Source organism: Trichomycterus rosablanca, chromosome 16 (genome assembly GCF_030014385.1).
Source record: "Trichomycterus rosablanca isolate fTriRos1 chromosome 16, fTriRos1.hap1, whole genome shotgun sequence".
Classification (NCBI taxonomy): Eukaryota; Metazoa; Chordata; class Actinopteri; order Siluriformes; family Trichomycteridae; genus Trichomycterus; species Trichomycterus rosablanca.
In genome coordinates, this window is record NC_086003.1 from 28,190,075 (window position 1) to 28,204,027 (window position 13,953).

A 13,953-nucleotide genomic window follows, 5' to 3' on the forward strand; every position below is an offset into this window, starting at 1 on the left:
CATTTGACCGTTTACCTCTCACACGTCCGATCAATAGTAATTAAGAGACAAGGACACTCTTGAAGTTACAATGTGCATGTGTACACAGAAATCTATCAAAGTGCCCCTGAGGTAAAGAAATGAAAAGGTTCAAACCTTAGAAGAACGTTTCTAAAAAAAATTAAACTTACAGAAGCTTCCAGCTAAAACCAAACCGAGGTGGAAAACTTGGAGTTAAACTTGAGGGTCACTGGGTCATTCATGCTTTCATTTTTACTCACCACGTCATTCTGATCAAGGTGGTGATGAGCTCAGTGGCGGAAACACCAGAAGAAAAACATCAAAAATGAAATAAAATTTGAGTGAAATATACATTATTACTATTACTGTCACTATTACAGGTGCAGCGTTCTAGGTGGCCCACTACTTCAGAGATACGGGTTTGAATCTCAGTGGTGCTATCGACCACTCGGGTGTCTACATACATATGATTGGCTACGATGGCCGTAGTCCTGCGATGGATTGGCGCCTCATCTAGGGTGTTTCTGATTTAAACCCAGTGTTATTATTATTATTATTATTTTATTATTATTATATTTTTGTATTATTATTTTTATTATTACTACTATTGTTATTATTTATTATTATTATTATAACTATTATTACTATTATTATTTTTTTTGTATTATTAATATTATTATTTTTTATTACTATTATTATTATTATTATTATTATTATTAATAATAATAATAATAATGTATTACTATTATTATTATTATTGTTATTATTATTATTATTAATTTTTTATTTATTTATCACTATTATTATTATTATTATTATTGTTATTATTATTATTATTATTACTACTATTATCATTACTATCAGGTGGCTCGGTGGGTAGCACTGTCGCCACACAGCAAGAAGGTCCTGGGTTTGATTACCAGGTGGAGCGGTCCGGGTTCTTTCTGTGTGGAGTTTGCATGTTCTCCCTGTGTCTGTGTGGGTTTCCTCCTGAAACTCCAGTTTCCCCCCACAGTCCAAAGACCTGTAAGTGAGGTGAATTGGAGATCCAAAATTGTCCATGACAGTGTTTGACACTAAAACTTGAACTGATGGATCATGGGTAACCTGTAACTACCGTTTCTGTCATGAATGTAACCAAAGTGTAAAACATGACGTTAAAATCCTAATAAATAAATTATTATTATTATTATTGGTGTCAAATATAAGGTAATGGTCCTAGGTTCCATCCCTGCCTCCGTTTACACTGTATGTGGGTTTACTTTTAGTACACTAGTTGATTAGCTTCTCTAAATTGGCCCTCGGTATAAATAAGTGAGCTTGTGTCACATCCAGGGTGTATAAATAATATGAATAAATTTGGTGAGTCCAGCTGGGCTCGTTACTGCTCCTTACTCCCTGCTGAGGAAGGGTGACCAAATGTAGTACGAGTGGAGTACGGGTCACTTGGCAAAAAACATGGATTTTAAATCGTACCGTACCACAGGGTATCGTGAAAGGGGGCATTAGGCTCCTGGTGATACAAACCCTGAGGTGCACTAATATACTTAAGGTCAGATGGTAGATAGATGGATGGACGGACGGATGGACGGACAGAGAGACAGATAGATAGACAGATAGATTATATAGATAAATAGACAGACAGACAGTCAGATAGATATATAGATAGACAGATTGAATGGAGGGTGGGTGGACGGACGGACGGACAGATAGACAGACAGACAGATTGGATGGATGGATGGATGGATGAACGGATGGATGGATGGACAGACAGATAGATAGACAGACAGACAGATTGGATGGATGGAAGAATGGTGGGTGGATGGACGGACGGACAGACAGACAGACAGATAGACGGACGGGCTAACAGACAGATAGACAGCTAAATAGATAGACAGCTAGACAGACAGACAGACAGACAGACAGACAGATAGATAGATAGATAGATAGATAGATAGATAGATAGATAGATAGATAGATAGATAGATAGATACTGTATTTATCCTGAGAGAACATGCAAACTCCACACAGGTCCACAAAGCTAATCACCACCAGTGTTGACCGCAATTAGCGCCGTTTTCTTTAAACACTGAATGTTTTCTTCTGAAGATCTAAAATTAAAACTTGTGTAAATGATGGATTCTGTAAAACAGCCAGTTTACTCCAAAAAATGAATATTAACATACAAAAGCACGCAAACTGAACCCATGCAGCTGTTGTTTACTGAGAGGCTAGCAGATCCAGAATGTGTCTGGAGATGATTATTTAAAGCACTAAGTGAATTATTCACATATTTCCAGAGAAATAACGTTTCAGATATTTCATGCTAAACTCATTCATTAACTGACTGAAACTTGCTGCCCTCGGTGAGAGCAGAACAGATGAGGTGGGAGGAAACAGCTGGACTGTTTGTACACCGCTGTCCAGTTACTTATGACTGATCATGGAAAAGTTTCATCTCTCAACTTTTTATCCTGTTTGAAGGAAAATATTCGTTTTATATTTGAGCTGCCATGAGATGAAGCGACCTGGTTTGTTAGGTGTTCTAATGATCTTATTGCGCCCTCTAGTGGAGAGAAGCAGAGAGACTCCACAAGAGGCCTTATAATTAACCTTTTACTTTTTTTTTTAGATTTACATTTAAACATTTAGCTAATTATTTATGTATTCATTAATTTACTCTTAATATTTTAATAATTTATAAAGTATTTATGTTTTTATGAATTCACTCTAAATCCTTAATTTATTTATTTTTCGATTTATTAACTTACTCTTTATCATTTAGCTTATTATTTATGTATTTATTACTTTACTCTTAAGCATTTAGCTAATTATTATTTATTTATTAATTAACTCTTAATAATTAACTTAATTATTTGTGTATTTATAAATTTACTCTTAATCATTTATTTATTTATTTACTTTTAATAATTTATTTAATTATTTACTGTATGTAATTATTAATTTAATTTGAATCATTTCGCTAATTATTTATTTATTAATGAATTAACTCCTAATAATTAATTAAATTATTTATGTATTTATTAATTTACTCTTAAGCATTTAGCTAATTATTTATTTATTTATTTACTTTTAATCATTAATTTAATTATTTACGTATTTATTAATTTACTCTTAATAATTTATCTAATAATTTATGTATTTATTAATTTATCCTTAATAATTTATCTACTTATTTGTCTTTATTAATTCACTCTAAATCATTTATCTAATTATTTATTTATTTATTAATTTACTCCTAATAATTAATTAAATTATTTATGGATTTAATCATTTACTCTTTATCGTTTAGCTGATTATTGATGTATTTATTAATTTACTATTAATCATTTTACTAATTTACTCTTAATCGTTTAGCTGATTATTTATGTATTTATTAATTTACCATCATTTATTAAAATTACATATAATTTATTTAATGCTTTTTTTATCATGTAGGTCCAGCCCTGCCGGAAAACACTTGGCAGAAGAATTGGGAATTGGATAGGGTGAAATTGACCTTCCCTCATATTACCTCACATATCTCACGTTCATCAAGTTCACTCACTCACAATAAAGAGTAATCACCCCATCTAGTGGCTTGTTTTGGGAGTTGGGGGTACAAGGTCATCACACAGGCCTCATCACTGACAACATGCTCTGTATTTAATAGTATTTAACATCAGTAATGCCACTAAGTTGTGTCGGTTCGGGTGGCATGGTGGCACAGCTGGTAGAGTGGGTGGTACACAGGGTTTTGCATGATCATCTGTGTTCTCCCAAAAACATTCAAAAGGTGGCCTTGCTAATTTTCATTGCCCTTAAATGTGAGTGACTGAGTAAATAAATAGGCATGAATGATATACCACTTAAATCAAGTTCTTGTACCTTTAACCCCAAGTTTCCCCAAAATTTAACCCTGCAGGACTACACAGAAACAGAATCACTGAAAATAATGTATTTAACCAAACAGTTCCAGTTCCATCACACCCGGGTGACACGGCTGGTCCACCCACACACTTTATTATTTGTATATCTTGCTGATACGCTTCAGGAGACCAGCTGCTTAAATCCAGTGATGAAATGCAACAAATTCTTAGCACCATGAAGAGATTTAATAAAAACACCCAGTCCTCCGAGCAACCATCGTCGTACAGCATCCTCCATCCATCATCACTCGCTTCCAGGCAAAGTAAGATCATAACCAGAATCAGACTGTCATCTTCGCTCTCTTCCCTCGTCTTGTCCGTCTCGTCCTTCTCATTTGGTCTTGAGTTTGAGTTTGGGTGCAGGGGCGGGAGCGGGAGCTGGAACTGGAGGTGGCGGTGGAGGTTGAGACTTTACCAGTGAGACCACAAGATCAATTCTGGAAAGAGGATGAGAAACAGGATGAGAAATAGAATTGATAACGTCAGGTTTACACCGTGCAGCATGAGGAATCTTCTAATCTGACTGGCTCTGACGTTACACTGATCATGTCAGTTCTGTACCTGTAGAACCACGTACAACATCATGTTTATAGAGCATCGCTTACCAAACTTTAATTTTTATCTATCTATCTATCTATCTATCTATCTATCTGTCTGTCTGTCTGTCTGTCTGTCTGTCTGTCTGTCTGTCTGTCTGTCTGTCTGTCTGTCTGTCAGATAGATAGATAGATAGATAGATAGATAGATAGATAGATAGATAGATAGATAGATAGATTGATTGATTGATTGATTGATTGATTGATTGATTGATTGATTGATTGATAGATAGATAGATAGATAGATAGATAGATAGATAGATAGATAGATAGATAGATAGATTGACTATCAATCAATCAATCAATCAATCAATCAATCAATCAATCTATCTATCTATCTATCTATCTATCTATCTATCTATCTATCTATCTATCTATCTGTCTGTCTGTCTTTCTGTCTATCTGTCTGTCTGTCCATCTGTCTATCAATCTGTCTGTCTGTCTATCTATCTATCTATCTATCTATCTATCTATCTATCTATCTATCTATATATCTATATAACATATATATTTTTTATTTATTTTATTTATTTATTTATTTTAATTATTCATTTCATGATATCTTTCTACTTTTTGTATATTTTTTGTTGTCTGTAAATTGTAGAGATTTATTGACAGCTGGAATTTAATTCCTTGTATGTGTGTAAACATAATTGGCCAATAAAGCTGATTCTGGTTCTGATTCTGCACATTTGTATCCACATTTGTTATAAGTTGGATGAATATTGTACGTCATTGACATGCACATGTTAGCATTATTAAAAAGCTCTTACATTTCTTTAGTTTTGGTCAGCAGTGACTGGACTGCACTGATAACCCTGTCAATCCGTTTCTGCCAAGAGAACAGATGTGTCAGTCAGGATGAGCTTTAGACACTAAATTATTCATTATTTAATTAACTTGATGAGTTTACCTGCTGAAGTTTGTAAGCCAGAGGCAGAGAAAAGGCACAAATCACACCTGAAGAGAAGCAGAAGATGAATCGGTCTGAGAGACGAGGTTTGGTTAGAAGAAAAATGAGGACAGATGATAAAACATCTCTTACCGGCGATCACAAGAGTGAGACCGTTGGCTTTAATCCCCACATTCGTTAACAGGTACAGCAGGATGGTGAACTACATAATATAAAACAAGATTATAATCAATGTGCAACATTATTAACCTGAACATGAGCAGGTTACGACGTTCCATTTTACAACCAGTAACTCCATATTAATGCTCATTGTTTTGTATATAAACCAATCAGCCATAACATTAAAACCACCTCCTTGGTTCTACACTCACTGTCCATTTTATCAGCTCCACTTACCATATAGAAGCACTTTGTAGTTCTACAATTACTGACTGTAGTCCATCTGTTTCTCTACATGCTTTGTTAACCCCTTTCACCCTGTTCTTCAATGGTCAGGACCCCCACAGGACCCACACAGAGCAGGTATTATTTAGGTGGTGGATCATTCTCAGCACTGCAGTGACACTGACATGGTGGTGGTGTGTTAGTGTGTGTTGTGCTGAGTGGTGTCCACTCACTGTCCACTGTATTAGACACTCCTACCTAGTTGGTCCACCTTGTAGATGTAAAGTCAGAGACGATCGCTCATCTATTGCTGCTGTTTGAGTCGGTCATCTTCTAGACCTTCATCAGTGGTCACAGGACGCTGCCCACGGGGCGCTGTTGGCTGGATATTTTTGGTTGGTGGACTATTCTCAGTCCAGCAGTGATAGTGAGGTGTTTAAAAACTCCAGCAGCACTGCTGTGTCTGATCCACTCATACCAGCACAACACACACTAACACACCACCACCATGTCAGTGTCACTGCAGTGCTGAGAATGATCCACCACCTAAATAATACCTGCTCTGTGGGGGTCCTGTGGTGGTCCTGACCATTGAAGAACAGCAAGAAAGGGGGCTAACAAAGCATGTAGAGAAACAGATGGACTACAGTCAGTAATTGTAGAACTACAAAGTGCTTCTATATAGTAAGAGGAGCTGATAAAATGGACAATGTGTGTAGAAACAAGGAGGTGGTTTTAATGTTATGGCTGAACGTTGTATAACACAAGTTTCTCAGCACTCAGACCTTCACAGAGTCCCAGACGCTGTAGATGAAGAAAAGTCTCTTCAGCTCTGTTATTAAAAACGCGATGAGGAGCACGATCCTCTCCACGATCCGAATCGTGGTCTCGTCTGTCAGCGTGCTGTCCTCTTCCAGACACGACCTGTTGAACACCACAAAAAAGCTAAATCAAACACTGAATGTCATCATTGACGTAGCCGAATTAAAACAGTCCAGCTTGAACAGTACTCGCTATTATTATCACACTGTTATTTTTATGTTGCATTAATGTTATTGTAAGGTGTGTCCTGTTTTTCGCCCTATTGAATCATTCACTTTCACCCTGGGATTTCGAATACATTGTATTGAACCTCAGCTCTGCAATCCGGCTGAGCGGTCACACAAACAACGATTGGCTGTTGTTCAGGGTGGGATGAGCCGGACCAGGGTTCCTCACTGGTGACTGGTAACTGGTGCAATTACGACCGCTGCTGGCTGATTGATGCCGCCTGCGCAGAGTTGGGGAATAATGCCGATCAGGGTGTGGCTCTCCGTGCACAAGGCTGATCCGCATATGAACTCGCCTCGTGCAGGTAAAAAGAGGCAGTCGGTACTGCACACGTGTCCGAGGGGGCGGGTGTCATTTGCAAAGCCCTTCAGTCAGCAGTGGAGGGTTGTATCGGTAGAGGTGAAGCGTAACGCAATCAGGGTAATTGGATACGACTAAATTAGGGGAGAAAATTGGGTAAAAAATCAAAGAAAAAACCCTGAAATTAGCCCCTTAATGCCCATGTGCTCCAAAACAACTTTCACGCCTGTCCAAATAGAAAAGTGTCTTTAAAATACGCTTAAATCTCAGTCCTTGATGTTCCATAAACACCCGAATATAAGTCCCGTTGAGTGCACCAGAGCTCTGAGTCACTGAGATGATTTACATACTGAAAGGGGTGAGTGCCATCGTTAAGCCGGACCAGGTCCATGGTTCTGAACAGGACACGTACAGGGAGGGTGAAGGCCATGATGCACAGGCCCAGGTTAGACAGCAGGGTGATAGCACTGTACTGGAACAGACAGGCTAGTCCTACTACCATTCCAGTGAACACCAGTCCGGTTTTCCCCACATCCTTCCAGTACAACAGGTCCAGGACTGCAGGGAGGAAAGTAAAACATTCAGTAATACAGCAGATGTAGCTCATAGCCATGGATCAGTATATTAAGCTTAATTTGAAAGTTTTTTATTCACTTCAACGCTCATCTGCAAGGAATTTAGGGATTTTGCCATCTACAGTCCACATCATTATTAAAACATCAACAGAATCCAAGAAATCCCGTACAGGGCAGGTCCGAAAACCAAGACTGAACGCTGTGAAGTTTTCAGGGATGTCCATGCTTGTTTCAGCCAGACAAAGCCAAGCCCCATTATGCATGTTCTACAATAGTGTAGATTTGTAGTAGGAAAGCGCAGGTACTAGACTTACTCACCTGCAGGCCAGACTAGTCATCTGTCTATGTATATATGTATGTATATATCTAACAAACTATCTAACTGTCTACCTATATGTCTGTCTGTCTGTCTGTCTGTCTATCTATCTATCTATCTATCTATCTATCTATCTATCTATCTATCTATCTATCTATCTATCTATCTATCTATCTATCTATCTATCTATCTATCTCTCTATCTATCTATCACCTCTCTATCTATCTGTCTATTTATCTATCTAACTCAAACTCAAACTCAAAAGAAGCTTTTCTATCTATCTGTGTATTTATCTGTCTGTTTGTTTATCTGTCTATCTATCTGTCTGTCTTTCTATCTGTCTGTCTATGTATCTATTTATCTATCTATCTACCTATCTGTCTGTCTGTCTGTCTGTCTGTCTGTCTGTCTGTCTGTCTGTCTGTCTGTCTGTCTGTCTATCTATCTATCTATCTATCTATCTATCTATCTATCTATCTATCTATCTATCTATCTATCTATCTATCTATCTATCTATCTATCTATCTATCTATCTATCTAATCTGTCTATCTGCAAATATAAGTTGTGCTGTTTCTATATTCTTAAGCCAGCAGGACAATAAGTGTCTCTTCCATGTGTATGTAAACTTTTGACCTCTGCACCTCCTCACATTAGGGTAACAGATCCACACAGCTCTTACTAAGAAAACACAACTTACCCTGATAAGCACAGGTGAAAAGCTTTGGTACAGAATTATCATGACCCTCTTAAATCTCACGTGTCGGGATGAGATCCTGTTTCTGGTGCCCCTATAAATTCAGCCCAACATGGCTGCTTCACATTAAAACATGGTCAATACCAGCTAAATAAGGGCTCACCGAGTCCGTTTCTGGGCATGAAAAAAAAGTCCAAACTAGGAGTAAGCCATCAGTCGTCCGTTAGTGCCGTCCGGCCCGTCAATCTCCTGTAAGGAAGTCCAACTGACTGGAAACCCCTTCACCTGCTACTAGCCTTATCACCACACTACCAATTATTATCAGAATTATTAGAACCCTGAGTCTCTAGAACCTGTCGTACATTCGGTTCCTTGGTTCCTGAGTCATGTTAACGTAGTAGTTCCTCACCTTTACTGGCCATTTCTGCAGTTTCCACACCAAACCTTCACTCCTCCCGGCGCTCCTCAGACCCTCCAGGCTGCTTTTTTTGGCCACTCGAGCTCCGTCAGCAGTAAAGCCTCGGCCCGACCTAATTATATCCCCTACACTCGGACACCCCATCTTCACTTACACACACACACACACACACACATTTGCACACGCTGTTATGTACAAATCCACGCCCCACTAGACTCTCAAGGGCCACTCGGAGCTCAAGGAACCCGAGACGTCTGCATGTGGGAATGTAATAAAGCGCTTGGGCCACACTGGGGCGGGAGCAAACGCTGCCTTCCCCGGTCACACTGATTCTACAGAATCATGGGCATTTATTTGGAATCAGTCCTCCAACAGCATCTAAGCTTTATATTTTCTTTTTGGTCTAGGGATCGGGGGATCAAATCAAGGCTTTGAACAAGCCAACTGATTTCTTTTAGACCAAGTTTAGCAAGAGCGACTGTTAAAAAGTTGCTGATGCAAGAAAAATTACATTCCCTAAACTGTTAGCAGCTCAGTTCTCTAGTACAGGGTTTTTAAAACCCTGGGTCGCAACCCTTAGGTGGGTCACGAGCCGAAAAAATGAGCCACAGAGAAAAATAATAATAATTAAATAAACTTGCACGTAAACGCCCCCTTATGGAGGCTTTATGTTACATCTTGTAAACCACAGTGGGACCAGATTGTACAGAGAGAGTAAGCTGCATTGTTTGTGTTGTCTGGGTCGCGTAAAAAATCATGGACAAAATAAAAAAAAGTACTAGAACATAATTTGTATGGCCACCATGTGTATGGCGTCCTGTTCAGGGCCCTGTGTTATCACATTGCGCTCAGTGACTCAGAGGAAACCGGACCCACCGTGACCCTGACCAGGATAAAACGTAAAGTTATGGTAAATCATAAAAATGAAACAAAAAAGCTTCAGCTGATCATGAGCATGTTGGCCATTCCATTCCAGAACTATGAGCCCGCCTGTCCATCTTTGCAGTTATAACAGCCACCACTCTTCTGGTCAGGCTTTCCCAAAGATTTTGAGTGTATCTGTGGGAACTTGTAGTCTAGCAATTAAGGTACTGGGCTAGTAATCGAAAGGTCGCTGGTTCAAGCCCCACCACTGCCAGGTTGCTACTGTTGGGCCCTTGTGCAAAACCCTTAACCCTCAATTGCTTAGACAGTATACTGTCACTGTACTTTGGCTAAAAGCGTCTGCTAAATGCTGAAAATGTAAATTGAACTTGTACAGCTTTTCTTATTAAAATGTATTTATTTATTTTTGTTTGTGTTTGCTTATTTATTTTATTATTATAATGTATGATTTAATTTGTTATTATAGTTTTATTGACATGAAAGATCAGGAGGCTCCTGAATGACTTGATAATAATAATACTATGTGTAGTATCTGATGTCCACATTGCAAAGATGAGTGTCCACATACTTTTAGACATCTCATGTATTATACACAGTGTACTGATCATCTGTGAGTAATTATTAAAGTACTTTTCATCATTTTCAGACACAGTGAGTGTTTTGAACGTGGGTTTGAACCCCTGAGTCACACAGATAAAGCGTCTGTAGCTTTAAATAGCTTTTTATAGCCGATTAAAACCTCACTGGACACTCGGCCGGATTCTTATCATATTCTGATGCGTCATTCAAAACATTCTGCTCCAGGGAGGTTCCTTACCCTCACATCAACTCTAGAACCCAAATCATACAGAGAATATCAGAGAAAACCTGTTGCTTTTCCTCTCTGTGCTTTCAGATCCTGAAATGCGCTCCTGGTGGTGCATTATAAATTTACTGATATGATATTAGCATAAATATTAGCATAAATTCTTACTACTTTTTAAGATGCTCTCAGAACAACTTATGTAACCAAGTGCATAAACACTAATACTTGCACTGATGATAAACTAGTGATAAAGTAAACCATATGAATAAAATGTAAAAAGTTTGGTAAGAAATTGTTACATTTGGGCCCTTTTTTCTTGTAAAACACTTTGAACTACTGTTGTATGAAAGATGCTACATAAATAACTAATATGTTGATGATGATAATGATGATGATGATGATGATTATTATTATTATTATTATTATTATTGCTATTATTATTATTATTGTTATTGTTATTAATAATATAATTATTGTTATTATTAATAATAATATAATAATATTATTATTATTGTTATTGTTATTGTTATTATTAATATTAATATTATTATCATTATTATTATTATTGTTATTGTTATTGTTATTATTGTTATTGTTATTAATAATATAATTATTATCATTATTATTATTATTATTATTATTATTGTTATTATTATTATTATTGTTATTATTATTATTGTTTTCTTTATTATTATTATTGTTTTCTTTATTATTATTATTATTATTAATATTATTATCATTATTCTTATTATTGTTATTATTATTATTATTATTGTTATTAATATTATTGTTATTATTGTTGTTGTTATTATTATTATTAATAATATTATTATCATTATTATTATTATTGTTATTGTTATTCTTATTCTTATTATTAATAATATTATTATTATCATTATTATTATTACTATATTATTATTATTATCATTATTATTATTATTATTATTATTATTATTATTATTATTATTATTGGGGCAGTATGGGGACTCAGGTCCTGGGTTCGATTCCCATTGAAGCTTTCTTCCCGGGTCCTCTCTGTGTGGAGTTTTGTATGTTCTTCCTGTGTCTGCATGGGTTTCCATAGGTTTACCTCTCACAATACAAAGACATGCAGTCAGGCTAACTGTATGGTCGCCAAATAAAGTGCACTCACCGTAACCCTGACCAGGATAAAGCCATGGTAAAACAGACAATAAATGAATAAATTATTATTATTATTATTATTATTATGTTTGTTGCACCCCTATTTTAATAGTATAAACATTTGCTATATACCGTATTTATTACATGGTAATAGAATCAAAGCTCACTGTAAAAGAAAAAACAACAAAGAAAATCTTTCCATTGTGTTTTTGTTTTTCTCATCAGGCAGGTGAATATATATGAATTTCTGCTGTCTATTCAATATTAATTGCTTTTCTTAGAAGTAAGCTGAGATCTGACACACACGGTCGACTAAACGTCCACAATAACGGAGAGACTTCAAAAGAGAACGAGAGAAAAGAAAATAAAAAGATGCCGGCGAGAGTGAAAGGCAGAGATTTGTGCAGAAGGGGGAAGGAGGAGGACATGGGGACAGGATTGGAGGACAGAAATAGCTCAGCCAATCAGGAGGACGACAGGCAAATAACAGGTTCAGGGAGAAGCGAGGGAAGGGAAGAGCACTGAGAGACAGCAGGAGCAGGACAGTACAGGACGGTACAGGAGGAGAATGCAGCACGGCCGGTACACTCGCACCGCCTGGTATTAATCCTGATATTGAGATTAGATTCCCTGGATCGGATCATTCGCTGATGGCCGGATTGGCAGGAAGATCCTGTTAGGCGGGTGGTTATGATCTGAAGGCCCTCGGCTGCAGGCACACAGGCGGAGGCCGAGAAACGGGATTAATACTGGAGAGAGAAAAACCAAACCCAGCATGAGGACGTCCAAGAAAGGCAGTGTAGAGATGCCAGCATTCGTTCGTCAGCTGGTCAAGGAGACCGAGAAGCGGGTCACCTCCTTTTTCAAAGGGGGGCGTGGAGGAGGCGGGGGCGAGCCGGCGGAAGGCGAGGAGGCCGCCGAGGAGGAAGGGGTCATACAGAGCCCTTACCTGGACCGACCCGTACTGGAGAAGTACATGGAGGAGGGTTGTGCCTCCTGGGGCCTCACCTACGCCCTGGGTAGCATGCAGGGCTGGAGGGCCCACATGGAGGACTTCCATAACTGTTACCCACAGCTGGGTGGAGAGCTCTCTCGCTGGGGGTTCTTTGGCGTCTATGATGGTCACGCTGGGAGCATGGTGGCCCAACACTGCTCACGGAACCTGCTGGAGCACATGCTAGGTACAGGTGAGTCGCTCAGGTCTGTCTGGCTTAAAGGGAGTCAGGGGGTTTTAAGGATGTTAACTACACACATACAGCAGATATTTACCCAGACAAAGAAGCAAGTAAGGGCCTTGCTCAGGGGTCCAACAGTAGGAACAGCAAGGCTTAAACCAGTCCGGGGGATCAAATCAAAATAAAAAAATTCCATTCCCTAAACTGTTGGCAGCTCAGTTCTCTACATCAGTCTTTCCCATCTACCAGGCCACAGACCGACACCGGTTCTGTGGATAGCACTGTCGCCTCACAGCAAGAAGGTCCTGGGTTCGATTCCCAGGTGGGGCGGTCCATGTCCTTTCTGTGTGGGTTTCCTCCGGGTGCTCCGGTTTTCTCCCACAGTACAAATGATCAGTCAGATTATTAGTCCAGTGCAGCTACCAGTGCTAATATGGGTGGAAAAAAAACATAAAATTCCCACCTCTCTTTTGCAGCCATAACAGCTCCTACTCTTTTGGAACGTCTTTCCATATGATTTTGGGAATTTGTCAAGAGTTTGGTAAATTAAAGCCCTGATGTTAAACAAGAAGGCCTGGCTCACAATCAACATTCCAATTCATCCCGAAGGTGTTCAATGAGGTTAAGATGTGGGCAGCTGTAGCCTAGAGGTTAAGGTACTGGACTAATAATCAGAAGAACGCTGGTAAAATCCCCACCACTGCCAGGTTGCCACTGTTGGGCCCTTGAGCAAGGCCCTTAACCCTCAATTGCTCAGACTGTATACTGT

The 13,953-nt window shown here is 38.4% G+C and overlaps 2 protein-coding genes across 3 annotated transcripts in view; one reads left to right on the top strand and one right to left on the bottom strand.

Moving 5' to 3' along the window:
• Positions 1-3,874: 3,874 nt before the first annotated feature.
• Positions 3,875-9,277, bottom strand: rtn2b (reticulon 2b). Its single transcript, XM_063011508.1, has 7 exons — positions 9,168-9,277; positions 7,523-7,730; positions 6,608-6,746; positions 5,571-5,640; positions 5,439-5,485; positions 5,299-5,357; positions 3,875-4,366 (listed from the first exon to the last, which is right to left on the bottom strand). Exons 1-7 carry the CDS (start codon positions 9,178-9,180, stop codon positions 4,261-4,263), a joined length of 642 nt encoding a protein of 213 aa, XP_062867578.1. The 5' UTR covers positions 9,181-9,277; the 3' UTR covers positions 3,875-4,260.
• A 3,266-nt stretch (positions 9,278-12,543) lies between these two features.
• ppm1nb (protein phosphatase, Mg2+/Mn2+ dependent, 1Nb (putative)) overlaps positions 12,544-13,953 on the top strand; it is an 11,125-nt gene continuing 9,715 nt past the window's right edge. Inside the window, exon 1 of one of the 2 annotated variants that reach the window (XM_063011137.1) lies at positions 12,544-13,196. In XM_063011137.1, the coding sequence (XP_062867207.1) occupies positions 12,785-13,196 (412 nt within the window). In that variant the 5' untranslated portion in view covers positions 12,544-12,784. The remainder of the gene's footprint in view (positions 13,197-13,953) is intronic. The other variant, XM_063011138.1, reaches the window with a different exon arrangement.

What these genes read in the sequence shown, in the direction of transcription:
- rtn2b (XM_063011508.1), bottom strand. An exon ending in GATGGCACTCACCCCTTTCA is followed by an intron (nt 6,747 to 7,522) that starts GTATGTAAATCA and finishes GGTGTTCAACAG; the next exon opens with GTCGTGTCTGGAAGAGGACA. An exon ending in GCGTCTGGGACTCTGTGAAG is followed by an intron (nt 5,641 to 6,607) that starts GTCTGAGTGCTG and finishes TATATTATGTAG; the next exon opens with TTCACCATCCTGCTGTACCT.